General features: G+C 41.7%; 1 protein-coding gene across 1 annotated transcript in view; it reads left to right on the top strand.

Moving 5' to 3' along the window:
• The window catches only part of fam135b (family with sequence similarity 135 member B), a 51,419-nt gene extending 39,135 nt beyond the window's left edge, over window positions 1-12,284 (top strand). The window contains exons 14-20 of the mRNA XM_005450743.4: window positions 1,424-1,590; window positions 1,882-1,973; window positions 2,062-2,159; window positions 3,281-3,432; window positions 3,592-3,702; window positions 4,206-4,319; window positions 7,500-12,284. Coding sequence (XP_005450800.1) covers window positions 1,424-1,590; window positions 1,882-1,973; window positions 2,062-2,159; window positions 3,281-3,432; window positions 3,592-3,702; window positions 4,206-4,319; window positions 7,500-7,705 — 940 coding nt within the window. The 3' untranslated portion in view covers window positions 7,706-12,284. The remainder of the gene's footprint in view (window positions 1-1,423; window positions 1,591-1,881; window positions 1,974-2,061; window positions 2,160-3,280; window positions 3,433-3,591; window positions 3,703-4,205; window positions 4,320-7,499) is intronic.
• The last annotated feature ends 5,901 nt before the right edge of the window (window positions 12,285-18,185 follow it).

The following is an 18,185-nucleotide window of genomic DNA, read 5'->3' as shown; positions in this document are numbered from 1 at the left end:
GCATAACTATCTATTAAATATGTACAGTGTGTCTTGTACAACAAAGCTTGAAGGCTTTCTTGATGAGCACCCACCAAACACGGAAGATGGAAAAGAAACTTGAGAATATAATATTTTTGTTCTTCTTAAAAGTTTTGCCAATTAGTGTAAAGGTAAAGTAACCATCCTAGCAGATGTGCATCAAAATCTGTAGACATTTTTTCTGATAAATATTTGCTTGTCTCCAAAACATTGGGCTAGGGTTAGGGTTTGAGACTTGAGGTCATCACTAATGAGAATTTAGGTCTCAGGGGGTTATGGTGGGCTGGATTTATGTTCAGGGTTCCTTTCTCAATTAGGTGCCGATAAAAAAAAATGTTTCTAAAATTTAGCTCGACTTGTGAAGGAAAATTTTGCTGGAGTGTTATCATCATCCACACCAGCTGCAGGAAGCAAGGCCAAAACATGAGGGGTTTTTATGGGTTTTGGGAGATGACTCCTGACATCTGGTGCAGTAGCTGGCAGTTACGCATGCTTGGAAAGTCTAGCATAACAAAATGAAACGAGGGCAAATTTGAAGCAAGGAAGCCAAAACGAGGTGAAATGCCTCCTGAATGTATTAAGTCACATCAAAGAGTACACAGACAAATCCATCATGATAAGCTGGAAGTACACTAACTTGAATCGGATTGGCTTTGACTGCTGCATGACTGTAATCTGAAACCTGGCAGGATGACAGAGTAATAAAACTTTTGAGGAGCTTACTGGTTAGTCTGAGACTTCTGTTTAGCAACACGGGCTTGCTCAAGAAGTGGGCAGCATGAGCAATGTAAATTCTGGAAATTGAATGTAGGTTGTCTATTATATTTGAGCCACACAGCCAAAGCTGTAGGAGTAATTCACTTTTTGGAAAATGAAACATTCATCAACTTGTCTCTCTAAGGCAGGGATGGACAATTAGGTTTTCCCAACGGGCCACAAGTGAGATTCTGGGACTGTTGTGGAGGATTGTACCAGTAGGCTGGACTCAGTTCTGCTTAACATCAATTTTATCTTTTTATAAGACTACTGGTGCAACCCTCCCCATCTCATGTGGCCCCTTGGGGAAATTAATTTGCCGCCCCTGCTCTTAGGTCTACATGCCAACCCGAAACTCAGGCCTAACTTGGCAATTAGAGTATATAGTTTTTAAAAGTATTATTAAACTGTTCTCTCCAGTGTTTACAATCAAGGATCATAAATATGAATCATTCTGTCACACATGAAAAAGTAGTCACATTTTGCCCTTTAAGACTAGATTACAATTAGAACGTATGATGGCTGAGACTGCAAAGGGTTACATGCTTAAATCAGCTCATGATATCTCATTAGCTGAACATTTTTCAGTGTAATATAGACTATAATATCAAATTTTCTTTCACAATGTCCTTTCTTTTTTCTCCAGTTTCTACAAAGCCAAAGAGGAGCTGTTCAAAGAGTTGAGCTTCCAGGCCAGCTTGTACAGCGACCTCCCGTTCCTGGCGTCAGATCTCCCCTACTTCCCTCCTGAAGAGGATGACGAGGAGTTTGATGACGGCATACACCTTGTGGTGTGCGTCCATGGGCTTGATGGTGAGGCTGCACATTAAAAAATGTTCTGCTTCGCTGCGATCCAGTTCCACCTCTGTATTGCACTGACACATCCATAACTTTCTGTACAGCCTTTCATATGATTCCCTATTAGCATTGTAAATGTAATACAGTCTCAGAGTAAGTCCTACAACTTTATTACACTGCACTGTGCAGTCTGTGAATACTAATTCCCTGAAACTCATTTCAGGTTAACTTTTAAATGTTTATCGAACATGCTTCATAAAAGCAGAGCTACAAACTTTGTGTGTCTATTTCGTTACCTGCTTCCAGGAAACAGTGCTGACCTTCGGCTTGTGAAAACTTTCATAGAGCTGGGACTGCCAGGATCCAGGCTCGACTTCCTCATGTCTGAGAGGAACCAGGTACATTTGACAGTGACGGGAGCAAAACTGTGAAAGTGTGCTTCGAGGCAGTTTGCAGAGCACTGACAGCCTTGCTTTTCTCCCGCAGGCTGACACGTTTGCAGACTTCGACGCCATGACAGACAGGCTGCTGGATGAAATCATTCAGCACATCCAGCTCTACAATCTCACCATAGGCAGGATCAGGTCAGTAGGTCAGGTTTAACACTGTGCAGCGTGCCCATTATTGACACATCTCATTTTGATTGGATATTAAACCTCTTAACATCCACTAGCTTGCTGGTGAACCCCTTAAAGGCAGAGTTAGGGTGCAAATACATTCAAGTCACATTTCAAACAAGCCTACTTCCAGAAATTAGAATATATCACCCTTCAAATTGAGTTTGTAGTTTCATTTTGGCCTCTTTGCTCCTCTGCTAGAAGGTTCTCATGTGGGAAGTCATTTGAGGTTTAAGGGAAACCAGTAAAGGACCAGCCTGAGCAGTATTCAGTCCAGTCAGCAGATGGCAGCAGAGACTTTGCCCTGATTCTTCTGTCTTAACTTTGGAGAATGACAGCTCCGTGATAATGTATAGACTCAAAATGGATAAGTGGCACAAAACAGATGAAAAGCTCTTATCATACCGTGCCAATAAGCTTGTGACTTTCACATGATCGACTGCGCTGCTTTATGCAGCACTGTGCTGCCTAGTTCCAATCAAATTAAGCTATTCATCTTCCCGCTTAATTGCCCTCAATGTGACAATTTATTTCTTTGTGAGAGTTTCTGCCCAAGTTTCTTAACTCTCTTTTTATTGTGGCGTATTCTCTGGGGAGCGAGTATCAAAGACAAAAAGCAATGGAGTGCCGCAACAGCATCTGGTTCTTTCCACATTACCTCTATATTTAGTTTGGGAGGAGACAGATGAGAAGGAGCAGGCATGGAGATGAGGGATTGTGGGTAGAGCCGCAACAGTACAGTAATTAAACTAAGTGACAGACATAGCTTGATGAATCTAATATTTCCCACTGCTGGGAAGCCGCTATTAATTCGTGCGGTTTGTCCTCTATGTTCGCATCAATAAGTTGTCATTGCCTTTGAGGATGTTTAAACATTTAGCAAGTTAATGAATTTTCTGTAATCACCGCATGCTGCAGCAGGAATCTCCAAATAGCTTCCGCTGTAACCCGTTCCTGCTTCCAGAGGAATCTATCAAAGCTATCGGGCAGTGTCGTAGGTCAGCAGCGTTGGAGGCATTTTTTTTTCCCAGCCGCCCACTCATGCTGCAAGTTCCTCTCTCTGAAAGTTGTTTGTCTTCGGCCAACAGCTTCATCGGCCACTCTCTGGGGAACGTCATCATCCGCTCGGTGCTGACGAGGCCTCGCTTCCGCTGCTATTTGCCCAAACTGCACACTTTCCTCTCGTTGTCAGGGCCACACTTGGGAACGCTGTACAACAACAGCACATTGGTCAGCACAGGTGAGGCCACGGCTCGTCCTCTGCAAGAAGGCGCACCGCTGCCTGCGTGTTTGGCGCCTCTCAGCAGCATATTGTCTTTTGTCTAAGAATATCATCCATACTGCTCAGCTACTGTCATGCATGTGGAGTCCTGATATGGTGTGTGTGTGTTTTGCTTAGGTTTGTGGTTAATGCAGAAGCTGAAAAAATCCGGATCTTTGCTGCAGCTCACCTTCAGAGATCACGTTGATCCACGGAAAACGTTCCTCTATCTCCTGAGTCAGAAACCAGGTACGGCTTGAAAGCGGCTGAGATCCGAAACAGAGGCTGCGTATTGACGGCCCCACTTTACAGGCTGTTGCTTGAAAGGCAGGCTGTTCAAATATTCATGAAAATGTTGTCATCTTGTCTTTTTTTTGTCAAATTTCTGTACGTGTCAGCTCGCTAACGCTCAAACCCCTGCCAGCGAGCTGCAAGAGGCCTGTGAGAGGCCTCCCCACTGTGTGAGTGGAACAAAGCAGTCGTTTGTCACACAGGCTTGAAGAAGATAAGCCTGAAAACGCTTTTTTTCCCCCCCTCTCTACAGCTGTGGCAGGCTGACAAAATGATCCAAACCCTGTCATTGGAAACCCACCAGTGCACTCTCTTAAAAGCACACAGAGAGGAGACTAGAGAGAGAGAAAAAAAAAAAAACAGCTTTATCGTATCAAGGCCTGTTCTACTTTACCCTGTCTTGCCCTCCTTCTCTCTACTCTGTGCTGTCTCCTTTACTTGCATCTTTCATGTCCTTGTAGGGCTCCAGTTCTTCAAGAACGTCGTGCTAGTGGCGTCTCCGCAGGACCGCTACGTTCCTTTTCACTCTGCCAGAATAGAGATGTGCAAAACTGCTCTCAAAGATAGAACCACAGGTGAGGAATGCATCTGTCACCACTTTAGCTCATATTTGTATTTCAATAGTTTCTGTCTGGATATCTGGGCACCTGGGGGCCTTGTCGTCCACATTATTTTAGCACACATGTTTATTCTTAGAATGACATTTTACATTATTCACAAAAGGAGCATGCCTCACATAACAGCAGGTAAGACTGTGTCGCTTCTCTCCTCTAACACTGCAGGTTAATAGGGCAGAACAGTGTCATAAAAACAGCAATTACATTTTCTGATCGCCTCGGGTCAGAGTTTGAGTTTGAGTTAGAGTTGGTGGTGTCATCGATGACTTAAACGCCAGAAGGTTAATTAGTCACACTTTTTCTCATTTCATGCCATCCCTGCTGAGTGAAAACAGATATTTGAATGCTTTACTTTTGTTTTACGTATGTCTGGGTCTAGAACACCCACATGCAAAACCATTTAACCCTCTAAGGCAGAGGTCTTGAATGCCAGGCCTCGAGGGCCGGTGTCCTGCAGGTTTTAGATATCACCCTGGATCAACACACCTGAATCACATGATTACTTCATTATCAGCCTCAGGAGAACTTCATGACATGTTGAGGAGGTCATTTAGCCATTTAAATCAGCTGTGTTGGATCAAGGACACATCTAAAACCTGCAGGACACCGGCCCTGTACAGCAACCTTATTGTTTGGAGAGAAGCAACAAATTATCTCTTTGGAAAATAGCCTCAACAGATTTTTATGTGTGTCAGTGAGAATTATTCCTGTCTTTGTCCATGGATTGTCAAGACTTTATGGAATAATGAAAAAAAAAGCAACAATCTTATACCGTACATTCAGGGTTGGGGTTATCAGTGATTATAGACCTCAGAAGACCTGTAACTGTGCCAGTGTAGGCCAGATACGATTCATTGATGCACCATCTTCTAGTTTTATATGTTTCTTAGTTATCCAGGTCAGGGTAGACTGGACCGTTTATCCAAGAGGCTTCTTCAGGTTTAAAATCCAAAAGGTGGAGAGTTCAAGGTGGTCTTGAGGGTCGTTGATTCACTATTGATCATGCGTGTCATCACTAGGGATGGGTATCGTTTAGGTTTTATCCGATACCAGTACCAAACCGGTACTTTTGAAACGGTGCCGGTGCTTAAACGGTGTTCAAACCGGTGCTTAAAGAATGGAGAACACAAACTTTGTCCAAAAACCTCTCATGTTCAGCTGTTTTTTTGTAAAAAGATAACAATGTTAGCCTTTTCTGCAGCTATAGGGCATATATGGTATCACTCTTGGCTGGAAGCAGTGCTTAAACAATGGAAAAAACACAAACTTTGTCCAAAAACCTCTCATGTTTAGCTGTTTTCCACTTTTTCTTTGGTCATTTTAGCCTTTTTGGCCAGGGTGAAGGGAGTATCTGCCATCAAACAAGAAGACAGCCGCATGTAACTACGACGGTGTTTGCTAGTTCACCTTACATGCATTAATGTAATAATGTGGTTAGCCTACTCAACGTAAATTAGACACGAACAACATGAAGCTACTCACGCAGCTGCTGCTGCCATCATCATCCTCATCATTTCTGCTACGCTGACAGGGCTAGGGGCCAGGACTCTCCTCTTCGGGTTTTTGGGGGATGTTGCTAACTCCGGGTCCGATAACAGGCACCACACCCGCAGTAGATGTGCACGGTGTGAGGTCTCGCAGCAAGCTATCAAATACGGCGCATTTCTCGGCTTTTAACAAAATGCTATACGTTGCCAGGTGTTTCATCAGGTTCGAGGAGTTACCTCCCTTGCACAGTATCATAGTATCAGCTTAAAGCACTTGTTGCAGGCTGCTGAGTTTGCAACTTTTGCTGTGAAGTACAGCCAGACTTTGACCGCTTTGCCTTGAGCATTTTTAATCTGTAGCTCTGCTCTAAAAGAACGTACGTACCTGGGCCCGCCTACTACGCTTGCAAAGGTAAAATGATTGGCTAGAATCCAAAGTGTATGACATCTCAGGAAAAAAAAGCACCGAAATAAAGCACCGAAATGTGTGCTGCTTTTCGGTCTGGTTACTACCGTTTATGTCAGAATCGGTACCCATCCCTGTTCATCACATGAACTAAGGAGTGAAAACAGGCGTGGGTCATTAACATCACCAGGAGTTAAGGGTTAAATCACTGAGACCTTGAGGTCAAAAGAGGCAAAGTGTGAATAGGGGGCAAAATGCCTGGAAAGAGATCTCAAGACTGCTTGGTAGGTGGCTGATAGCTGGTGCTGTAAGCCACGAGCTCTGTTCAGCCCCCACTGGGAGTTAAATACCTGGGATGCTGCACCTTTTGTTTTTAGAAATCAAGAAACCTTGAATGAGAAGTGAAATGTCCTTACAAGCTAAAAGAAGTCAGTGCTTTCTTCTAGTTTGTATGTAAACTGTTTAGCATGTGGCTAGATATGAATGCATTGCCTGGTGACGTCTTTAACAAATTCATTTGCTTTCATTTATAAACCTCTGGACTAACAGCTCAGATTTAGCAACTTCTTCTAAATTTCTGCCCATATGGAAAACTTAAGTAAGTCACACATATCTGTGCAGACACTCGGAACTGATCCTGTCACCCATGTTCCACACACGACATGGTTGGGCGGATTGGCATGACATTTTCAGTTTTACAGGAGATTGGGCTCTAGGGTGTTGTATGGCAACCACCCAAGACTCTAGGAAGTCATTGCACTGGGGCAAAAACAGCCTGGCTCACCAGCACCTGTACATGTCTCATGTGACTTTGGGCAAAAGCCCCTGTAAGGGTAAACACTCTGCAGTGGCAAAGCTTTGCACTCATCAGAGATTTCAAAATAGTGGGACGGAAGTATGTTGAAGTAAGTATGCACATCAGAAAAATTGAGAAGAATTATTGTTATTATGGGGCGTATGTTTCATGTTTCATGTTTCATATTAAGGTCGTTTAGATGGTGGTGATGTTCTGCACTGCGTTATATTTAGAAGTTTTCCTAATTTTATATCCACTCTATCAACATGAGGTGAAAAAGTAAGTTTCTCCATAGAATATCTGGCATTTGTTGACCAAACAAAAACAGCTGATGAATCACTAATGACTCTAGCAGTGGCCCTAAGTTTTAACACTTGAATATGGATAACACATCATGCACGTAGGAGGACTCGCCATAACTTTCCTTTTTTTTCCCCCTCGCACTGAAGGGCCCGTGTACACCGAGATGATCAACAACCTCCTGCAGCCACTCGTAGAAGCTAAAGAGTGCCGTCTGATCCGCCAGAATGTGTTCCACGCTCTACCCAACACAGCCAACACGCTGATCGGCCGTGCCGCCCACATCGCCGTCTTGGACTCTGAGCTATTCCTAGAGAAGTTCTTCTTAGTGGCAGGACTCAACTACTTCAAGTAAAGGTGCTCCTACTGCAGGCTTACTGGACCGATCTGAATGGTGGATAAAGGAGTCTAAAGGAGGGGGATGAGGTCGTTTTACCCTGTACAATAGATGTAATGTATATATTTCCTGGTATCCAAGAGGCCACATTTGTATATCCCATTTGTTAGGATTGTTAGCAGCTGTTAATAAAGGATTGGTATATTGTGACTGTTTAAACCGCTAACTCAGAAGTCTGAGTTTGATGTGTAGCCAGTCAAAGCAAAACATCTGACATCGACGACAGGATTGATTGTAGATGTTTTGTCGGCCTTATGAATAACCTCTCAGCCAGAACACTAACAGATGCTAATTGTGGTTTAAAGCATTTACTTACTTTCCCTTTAGAGTTGGTTTAGAGCCTTTGCTATCGCTGGTTGATTGAATTCTTCTTTAAGGGTTACACTAATGATAGTCTTACACTATCCTTACAAGGCAATAGATGCATAGCATTTATGTCCTTGATTGTACATGAAGTATTTTGTTGTACGAAACATAGATGTTCATTTATACAGAAATGACTATATTGTTTAAAATTATTTATTTTTTACCTGCTTATGTTATCTACAGTGTAAGTAGTCCATCTACATTTAAGTCTCTGTGTGCTATTATCATCAAACGTGTCAAATGAAAAGTAAAAAGTGTGTTGTCTGTATGTTTATCTGTACATCTCGAAAAATCTTGCTGTCCATGACTAGCTAAGTGTTAGGCTACAACAAACATTTGCATTGAAGTGTGCAGTAAAGTATATTTGATAAGAAATGGTCCTACCTGCTGTGATAGCATTTACTTTGTAATTGTGTTTTTGTACTGACAGATTAACAAGATTCAGGGTCGGACCATTTGCTAAGCCCCACCTCCCCTTAGTTACCATCGTGCCACCCGTCGAGCTTTTCAGCCTATCAAGGCCCTTATGCAATTTAGAATGACACCCCTCCAATCTGCAGTAATGTTTACATTACTAAAACGTGATGTCAGACCTAAGTAGACAAAAGCAGACCTGTCACTGCTCCTGGATTTTTCAACGTTAGCTAGCTAGCCAATCAACCTAACCTCAGCTACTTGACTGTCATACCTCTGTTTGACTTTGTTGCCTACAATTTTTCCTTTTTAAAGCTGAATTTAGACATAACATAGCTTTATTTGTATGATTTTTACACGTTTTGGGGTATGTTGGTTGGGGATGCCAACATCCCAAAATGTGTTAAACAGCACACAAAGGAAAAAGTAGTACAAGTTGTGATTAGACGTTTTTATACTGATTCTGTAGACATTTGACCACCAACCATTCATCAGCCATTTTGGACATGTGACAAATATGGTGACAAGATCAGTTGAAGACACAAAAGCTTAGCGACTTGTCTCTGACAGTCTGACCATTACTTTGAAGGTGAGCTTTCTCCCTTTCTGGTTTGTTTTAAATCCGGTTGGCTAATAGTGCCAATAAAAGTGTTTGCTGACAAATCTGAAGAACTACAGGGAACATTTGCTGCCAACCAGTCAAGGCATACATATTTTTCCTTAGAAACAGGTGGTTGTATCATGTCCAATATGGCAGACAAATTTTAAGCAATGTGTGCATGACATTATATAAAAAGACCTCCTGTGAATTTGGGATTTTTGGAGCAAGAAATGCATATGTAGATTCATCCATAGACTGCTTTATATAGAGAACAACTAGTCAATTCTAACATGTATTTGAAACAATATTAAATTTCCACTCAAAGAAGAATTGTTTTTGGACTTCTTAGATGGTGTGTTTGATATCAATAACTGCACAGCAAGCCGTAGTATTGGTCAAAAAATGCTAAAAAATGAAAAAAGAAACCAGCTCCAAATAAGAGATACTGTACGCGACTTTGAACACGCATTCCTTCTAATGACCAGAAGGGGGCGACTCCTCTTGTATCAAAAAGAACTATAGTCTATGGAAAAATTGCCCTTGGCTCTTCTATCTCTTTTACAGTGCATGTTTTATAAATTATGGTCCTTAGTAGGTTAAAAAAAGAAAATATTGTCTTAGGCCAGGGCTCCTGTGTGGTTGGCAAGTGGCTGGTGCATGTGTATGCAGTGCATTTTTGGTTTCCCTGTCAGTTTCCCCTCTCACATCCGATTTCAAAACATTAAATTTCATCCGAAAGCTAACATCATATCGATCTAAAGTCAATCTACAACTGATTTTTCTTATATGTTACAACCTATAACACAAATTATTTATCTAATTTGGCACTGACATCTTCTTTGGATGTGGAAGTGGATAGGTTACAATGATATAAGCTGTAAATGGATACAACTGCAGCTGATGGTAGCACCCAACATTATTATACCCTCCCATACTTTTGTGCCTGCTTTTGGTTTTGGAACAAGCCACGGGCAGCGTTCTGTTGTTTCACTGGTTTGAACCCCAGCTGGGAATTTTCTGTGTTGAGCTTTCATGTTCTTCCTGTCATTAAGCAGGTTTTCCTCTGGGTGCTCTGGCTTCCTCCACAGTCCAAGGAGTCTAAATTGGCCATGCATGTGATGTATAGATACAATATTTAAACTGCATCGAGCAAAGCACTCTATGAATGTATGTTTAAGTGTGGCTTGGAGTCCAAAGCACTTTGATTCATCAACAAAACTAGAAAAGCACTGTATAAATGCCCACGAACTTAAACATGCAGAAATCCATAGCTTGACAGGCTTCTTGCGCCTAAATGAGTCGCTACGATGGAGCGATAGCTAACCGGGGGAGAGGTTTAGCAAACAATTTTTCCATTGACGTGATGGATAATTAACAATCTAACAATGTTGAAACAATTTTATAGAATTACTGCTATAAAATATAAAATTATATACAACTACTAGTAGTTGTAGCCTCTAGTTAATCAGTTATTTGATAATGTGTCTTGAATCTCGAATGGCAGGCGGTAAACAGGCTTGCTGATATAATCAACGGCAGATTTGATGTGCATATACGTGATAAAGATTTGCCATTCATGACTGTACGATACAACAGACTATTGTGGTCTAATGAGGATCTATTTTCTAATTAGCCATGTAAAGCTGTAGATTAAAATCCTTTGAAATGCATTGCTTTTTTAAAAAAATTGGTGTAAATCAGGGTGTCATTGCTTTTGTTATCCTGGATGATTCTGTGTAATACTGACACACTGCCAAGATTCTCCCCCACACACTGTCTACACAATGTGATGCATGATGATAGCAGAGAACCGCTGTGCAAGCAGTCAAATGTTCTCTTGAACATGTAACATGCCGTGTTGTGAGCATCTCATCAACTTTTCCCACATCCTTGGCTGTCAGACGCAAAGTGTTGTTTTCCAGCATCCTGGCGAGGATTGTTTCCTCACCGCCGTGCTGTTCATCAGACAGTGTTTACATATTCTGATATTAGAGAACTGTCGCACACGTCTCATTTCCAGCTGTAGTTATGCGTCTGCTGCATGTGTAGTTATGTACAGACAGAGAGATATATTTTAACCTTTGCACTGGTTCAAAGTGCACTTTATTGAAAACCTTGGATCAACCTCCACTAGCTTTACAAACTACAAACAGCTATTTTTTTTTTCTTTTTTAGATCTGAAGGTCACGTCCTGTTCTCATTGTAAAAACTAACCTCACCTGTCTTGGCTCTTCAAGCATTGTTCTTTGTTCAAAGCATGCTGTCTCAAAGAACGACCGGTGACACGGCAAAATGCTTTTTTTCCCCGTGTGGAAGCTGCTGCTCTGTCACTGTGATCGACTCTAACCAAATGGGTTCCTTAAGGACGCAACGATGGTCCTCAAAGAGCCGCTAAGCACAGCTGCGCGAGCAGTCTGCTGGAGCTGCCGTGTATCATGCACCACAAACACACACACTGTATATGGCTGAGGCTTAAGCTTGTTTGCTTTTCCTTTGTGTGTGTTTACTCAAAGGAGTCGGCAGGAATCAATGGAGGGAAAAAGTGATGGAGAGGTATTGAGATTGACCCCTTCAAGGGCAAACAGAGGTATGAAATTGCTTCATGAGATGGATGGCTGTCCTGCAAAAGGTTTCATTTGAAGGTTTCATCAGAAAGAATTGTATTTACATCACTCTTAGCTCTCTTTTTTACCAAATATTTCTTGGCTGTTAACTGTACAATTATGTTGTTGAGTAAATTCTATAAACCCAACACTTGACTGACTTGAACCATTTTGTATTTGACTTTTTAGAGAGCCTTGTTTATGTGTAGCACATGGAGGTGTGTATGGAAACTGTGTTATATGTCTGTCCCTATTATTTTGGACCCTCCATTTGTTTGATCTGATCATAAAAATGTTTCATGTCCCTCAAAGAATCATTCATTTATTTCATTCTGCATTTCTTTTGCTGAATGTACAACATGTAAAGTATAAAACAAATATTACTTTATCTGTGCCAATACTACTATAATATTTTTCTATGTTGCTGACTGTACTGTACGCATTCCTTAGTAGCTTGTGTTCAGTGTAAAAATAGAAATATAATTATATGCAGTATATAGCATAACATTATTATAACATATATGAAAAAATAAATGACAAATGTTCTTTTGCATAATTATTTTGTTTGTGAGCCTCAGTTTTATACTGATGTTAACTCTCTAAGTTTGAAGTTACCATTGGTTATGATCCCAACCTGAACCCAAAAACAAAGAAAAGAATCTTTCTACCTGATAAACACTAAAAATTGACATTTTCCTTTCTTAAAAGTACAGAGTTAGCATAGGGTTAGGATTATCATTCATAATGCCTTAGATCTCAGAGGATTAGCCACTTAACATTGACAAGGTTATCAGTGACTCACTTAAGCCTTGATTATACTATGTTACAAACAGCTAGACATGGAGCACATGTGCAAGAGTAGTTGCGGTCACAAAAACTTGGCATTCACGTGGACCATTGTGTTCACTGTCTGATAATGAAACTCATGTCACTCATACCCGATTTGATCCTAGCATACTTGTGGACACAGAAAGTACAATCAAGGCCTTAGGATTAGGGATACGGTTGTGTTGCATATTGGCCACATGCTAAACAAGCCTAGTTTTAGCAGCCTGGTTCATGTTAAGAGGTCATACATGTCACATATTCTGGTAGCATGAGGTAAAGGCGATGTTTTAGCTCGGTGAGGTCATTACTGTTAACTCTAACACTGTGCCATCAGCATATATTTTTCCCCTTAAAAGTACTTTTAATTAGGGGAGACAAAGAAAGTAATCATTCTGACTGATATGCATCAAAAGATGACTGCCCCTCTCTCAGGTTCTGCTGGAGGTTTCTGCCTGTTAAAAGGGAGTTTTTCCTTCCCACTGTCGCCAAGTGCTTGCTCATAGGGGATCATTATTGGGGGTTTCTCTCTATTATTGTGAGGTGTTGACCTTACAATTGAAAGCACTTTGAGGTGATTGTTTTGATTTGGGGCTATACACATTAAACTGAATTGAACTGAATCAAAAACCTGGTACAGTTTAAAACGAAGGAATCCAAGTCTAAATACAGTAAAGAGACTAGAATAGAGGCAAACAACAGGTAACACTCACAAACAGAAAGACATTCACAGGAAAAGTCTGTTCATGTATGAAACAAGTTTTTCGGGACAGCTTAAACCTAGATGAACTCGTAGAAGAGAGATGGGATGAGTATGGAGAAGGGAAATGAAAAGCTCATGATCCAAAGCATCATTCAAAGATTGTGAAAGCATAATTACTGCATTGTCATTCATGGCTGCCACTGGACCCGGGTCACTGGTATTTACTGATGATACGAATCTTTGTCATGTTCATTCAACCATCCTGTGGACCGTTTTGCTCTGTGAAATGAAGCATGTTCATGTTGGAAGTTACCTTGAGAAGGTGCAAAATTGTAGCCATAAAGGGCCACAAAGCATTCAAACAGTGATTGATTGGTGCAGGCAACACAACACACCTCACACCTTGACATCGAGCGTGAACTGTTGACGTGCTGCAAGTTTGGTCTGTTCGTTCATGCTGTTGTGAGCCAACTTGTGAGCACACTATGTGCAGCCTCAGCAGAATGCATTCTGAGAAGCTCGTCATCTCAGCACAGTTCTAAAGAGGGGTTATCTTAGTTACTGTAGTCTCTGCTCCATCAATTCTGGCAGTCCTTCTCAGGGTGAAATGACTCGTGAAAAGCTTAAAATGTGTTGACATGACACGGGAAATGTCCTGAAAAGTGTTGGTTAATAATACGGAAACAATTGCTGGCTATTAATGCAAAGATGTAAAACTGCAGCGGAATCAATCTTCCTTTCTCATGGAGAAGACTGAAAAATGCTACTTTTTTGGCAACTTTGTATATATTAAAAAATGAGATTTGTTGTTTAGACCTGTGAAAGAGGCTAGGAATTATCTAGACATATGATTCGTGTCACAATATGGAATTTGTCAAAATTAAAGTTTAATCAGTTTTCTTTTACATCAGGATGTATTTGGTTTCATTACATGCCAATAGCTATCCAATTCAGGCTCCAGCCTTGTGAGACAGGTTGTTGTGAGTTAAACTGTACTCCAAATTAATTACTGTGCTTGTCTAATAAAGGGTAATCATTTTTCTGGATGGGCTGAAGGATTTATGTGGACCAAACTGTACCTTAACAAACTATAGAAGACATAATTTTCAAATAAATACAAGCATGTCCATCCATCCATCCTAAGCAGAGAAGCCCAGACCTCCCTCTACCCGGCCACCTCCTCCAGCCTTTCCGGGTGAACACCAAGGCGTTTCCAGGCCCATTGAGAAATATAATCTCTCCAGTGTGTCCTGGGTCTGCCCTGGGGCAACCTCTCGGTGTGACATGCCCGCAACTACTCACCCAGGAGGCGCCCAGAAGGCATCCTTGTCAGATGCCTGAACCACGTCAACTGGATCCTTTTGATGTGGAGGAGCAGCAGCTCTACTATGAGCAGACGGCTGAACTGCTCACCCTAAGGGAGAGGCCAGCCACACGTCGGAGAAAGCTCATTTCCGACGCTTGTATCCGCGATCTTGTTCTTTCGGTCACTACACAAAACCTGTGACCATAGGTGAGGGTAGGGACGTAGACCGACCGATAAATTGAGAGCTTCACTTTTATGCTCAACTCTCTCTTTTCAAATTATGTTCAATCATAATTTCCTTGGGGATTAGTGAAGTATTAACCTTCTGAGGTGTAAGTAGGGATTGTAATCGAAAAATGACTCTTGCAGCAAACTGTAGTTCAATTCCTTGGAATTGTTAGCTTGCCTATCAGTTCCATTTATCAGTCTACTACTGCTATAATCCACTGATTTGAATTTGGTGCTGAACGAGGAAAATAGTGTCCCAGCCTACAGGGTGGATATGGACATTACTTTTATTTTTATTGCACAAAAGGACGAGAGTGAGATGGTAAAGTGCAAACTGCATCCAGGACAGCTGGAGTTTGCTGCTAACAGAACTTCTGCTCTTTGCTAGCACCTATGCAGACGGCAAGCTAACGCTAAGCTAGCCAAGAACCCGCATGATGTTAAAGCAGTGCTGAGCAGTCAGGCTTACAACCTCCACTTCTACCTGTCCATGTTTCTAAAGTAGAATCACTGTGATGATCGCTTCAACACATCTTTGGCTCTTTTAACTTTTACTTTGTGTTGTTGACTTGTGTTTATACCTAAAAACTAAACAAAAGATCCTGTCTCAGTCTCCTTATTAAAATGGCGAACTGTGTTGGTGTGTGATAAGGTGTTTCAGGTCATTTTGCAGAGTAATGAGAAAGTAATGTAACAAGTAGTGTAAGCCAGCGGTCCCGTTTAATGTCAGACAATAATTTCACAGACCGGCCTTTAAAGTGTCGCGGATAAATACAACTAAATAAAATGTTACGACCGAGACAAAAACTGTGGTATTTTGTAAATATAATAATTAAAGCGAATTCACTTTGTAATTGTGTAACTTTATTAGCAGCGTCCTCCTGAAATGTGCCAACAACATTGAGAGTAACATCCTCCTCTCTGCTCCTTAATGCTCTCTGGTCGCTATGGTAACGCGTAAATATTTCTTTCAAAATAAGACACACAACTACAAAGACTCAGGGAAACCGAATTACCGATAGAAACCCTGAAAACAATAAATTTCGCAACTGAGCGTCACCTCTTGTGGCCCGGCACCAAACGACTCACGGACCGGTACCGGTCCATGGCCCGGGGGTTGGGGACCGCTGGTGTAACCCATGACTTTCTTTGGTGACTAATTATGTAATGTAATGCATTGCTTTTAAGAAAAGCAACAAGTAACATGAAGAATGTTAAAAACATGAATAGTTTTTTGTTATATGTTACTTTCTTTATCCCTTGAACATTGAAAATAAACATTTACATAATCGTTTAGCATAATTTTTAGGCTCACCAATGAGGATCACTTTGACTTGGATGGTTATTAAAACATCCTTTCCTTATGGGGATTCTTATTTCCCCATATGGACCTTAATGAAAGTGGTTTAGAACCCCCAGATTTAATGCATCACTTTATTTTTTTGCAAGGTAACTGTTTACCTTGTAGTTTGTGCATTTTTACATAAACTACAATCTAGTGCAAAAAATGCGCACTCTACCTGGTCTGACCTCACATGTCAACCTATCAGTGTCCCTTAGCGGTGCTTGTGCCGCGCGCAGATATGTGGCTGTTTCCTGCCTCCCTGAGCCACTGGGCCCACAGAGGCAGATTTGTCACGGCCTTTAAATTCTGTCTGTGTATATTCTATTAACGAGCCCTGTTGTGGGACTACAATGACTCGCCATTTGTATTGTCCAACGGTGACACGCGCAGTAAACGAATCATAGCAGCAATCCCCTACTGACGCCCCATTTCAACTACATCAATTTACGACTTCCAGGTTTGGGATACCCTGGAGCTATAAATCCAGGCCCACAACAATCCATACTCAATTTGATTTCAGGGTGTTCTTTCTCATTCCGCCCCCCATTTGTCATTGCGTGTTGAACTCATGATCCAACTGAGGCTAGTTGGAGTCCCACTACTTGCCTTCCTCCCTTCTTTCTTCACTCCCTCAAATCAATAGAGCTCGTTTTTCCTCCCCCAACCCTAAAGACATCACTGTCACTGGAAAAATGATGAGGGAGTTGTGCTCACACATAGTAATGCATTTCATTTTCATCAAGTTAACAGTAATTCGTCGGTCACATTCACTTATCATCAAATGCAGTGAAATCGTAGCAAATAAAAGGCATGTTTCTTGTTTACAGCTCCACTCTCGCACAAACACATCCCCTCGGAGACCCATCTCATTCTGCATGTGTCGCTCCGCCCCGGCCATAAAGCGGAGGAGGAATGATTTTGTCATTAAATCCATCACTCAGAGCTGATTGAAGCAGTGTTCATTTCATTGTTTGCCTTGTGAAGGAGGGAAACCATTAGTCCCAGAGTGATACTTTGGGCAGGCGTCGTCAATAAGCAAGCCGCCAGTGGGAGTAATTATTGCTGCATGAAACTGTCGGTGCTGGAAGGTAATAAGATCTCACATGGTCTCATTATCTCCAGTGACACTGATTAGCAGGATTTCACACCTAAATATTGGGGAGATAAAGCAGCACAAATGTGACGGAACTGGACTTCCAGAGCTGTTCTGAACGACGTCTCGCTGTCTGTTGTTTGGAAGTGCACACGGTTCTGAAGCCTAACCGCTACGGATTTTTGCTGCAGAATTTGTTTGGAAAATGATTTATTTGAAAGAAAGATCCAACTGAGAACAATACCCCACTCTACATGCCTTTAAAAACAAGTGTAGTGTACCATTATGTGCAGACAGGATGCATGAAAACATCAACAAAAATGGACTTCCTCAGGCTGTAGCTCAGGCGGTAGAGCAGGCCATCTACTGATAAGAAAGTTGATGGTTCGATTCCTGGCTTCCCCCTAGTCTGCATGCCAAATATCCTTGGGCAAGATACTAACCCCAAGCTGCTCTCCGATGCATCCATCGTAGCAATGAATGTGTGTGTGTGAATGTTAGTTAGGAAGCACTTGGTAACAGCTTAGGAAAAAGTGCTTGTGCGAATGGGTGTGATTGGGTGAATGCACAAGTTGTGTAAAGCGCTTTGAGCGCTCAAGATAGCGTACACAAGCGCTATATAAGAACCAGTCCATTTACCATTTATTTAACAGGGAGTAATAACCATATATTTAACACTTTAAAATTGCGTAGCGAACAGTTCAGAAAAAACGCAAGTCACGGCACGATGTATTTCTGTTAAAATAACTACTCAAACCAACCGGCAGCCTGTGTCACTAAAAATTGAAGCTACAGCTTAAAGTACTCTAGTACTTATGGCCTCTGACAGTGGACTCATCTCTGTGCTTGTCCTGCTAGACCTCAGTGCTGCGTTCGATACTGTTGACCATAATATCCTACTAGAGCGATTAGAACATGCTGTAGGTATTACAGGTACTGCACTGCAGTGGTTTG

Source organism: Oreochromis niloticus, linkage group LG22 (genome assembly GCF_001858045.2).
Source record: "Oreochromis niloticus isolate F11D_XX linkage group LG22, O_niloticus_UMD_NMBU, whole genome shotgun sequence".
NCBI classification, from domain to species: domain Eukaryota; kingdom Metazoa; phylum Chordata; class Actinopteri; order Cichliformes; family Cichlidae; genus Oreochromis; species Oreochromis niloticus.
The sequence above is the reverse complement of the archived record's forward strand: the minus strand, read 5'-3'. Positions and strand labels throughout refer to the sequence as shown.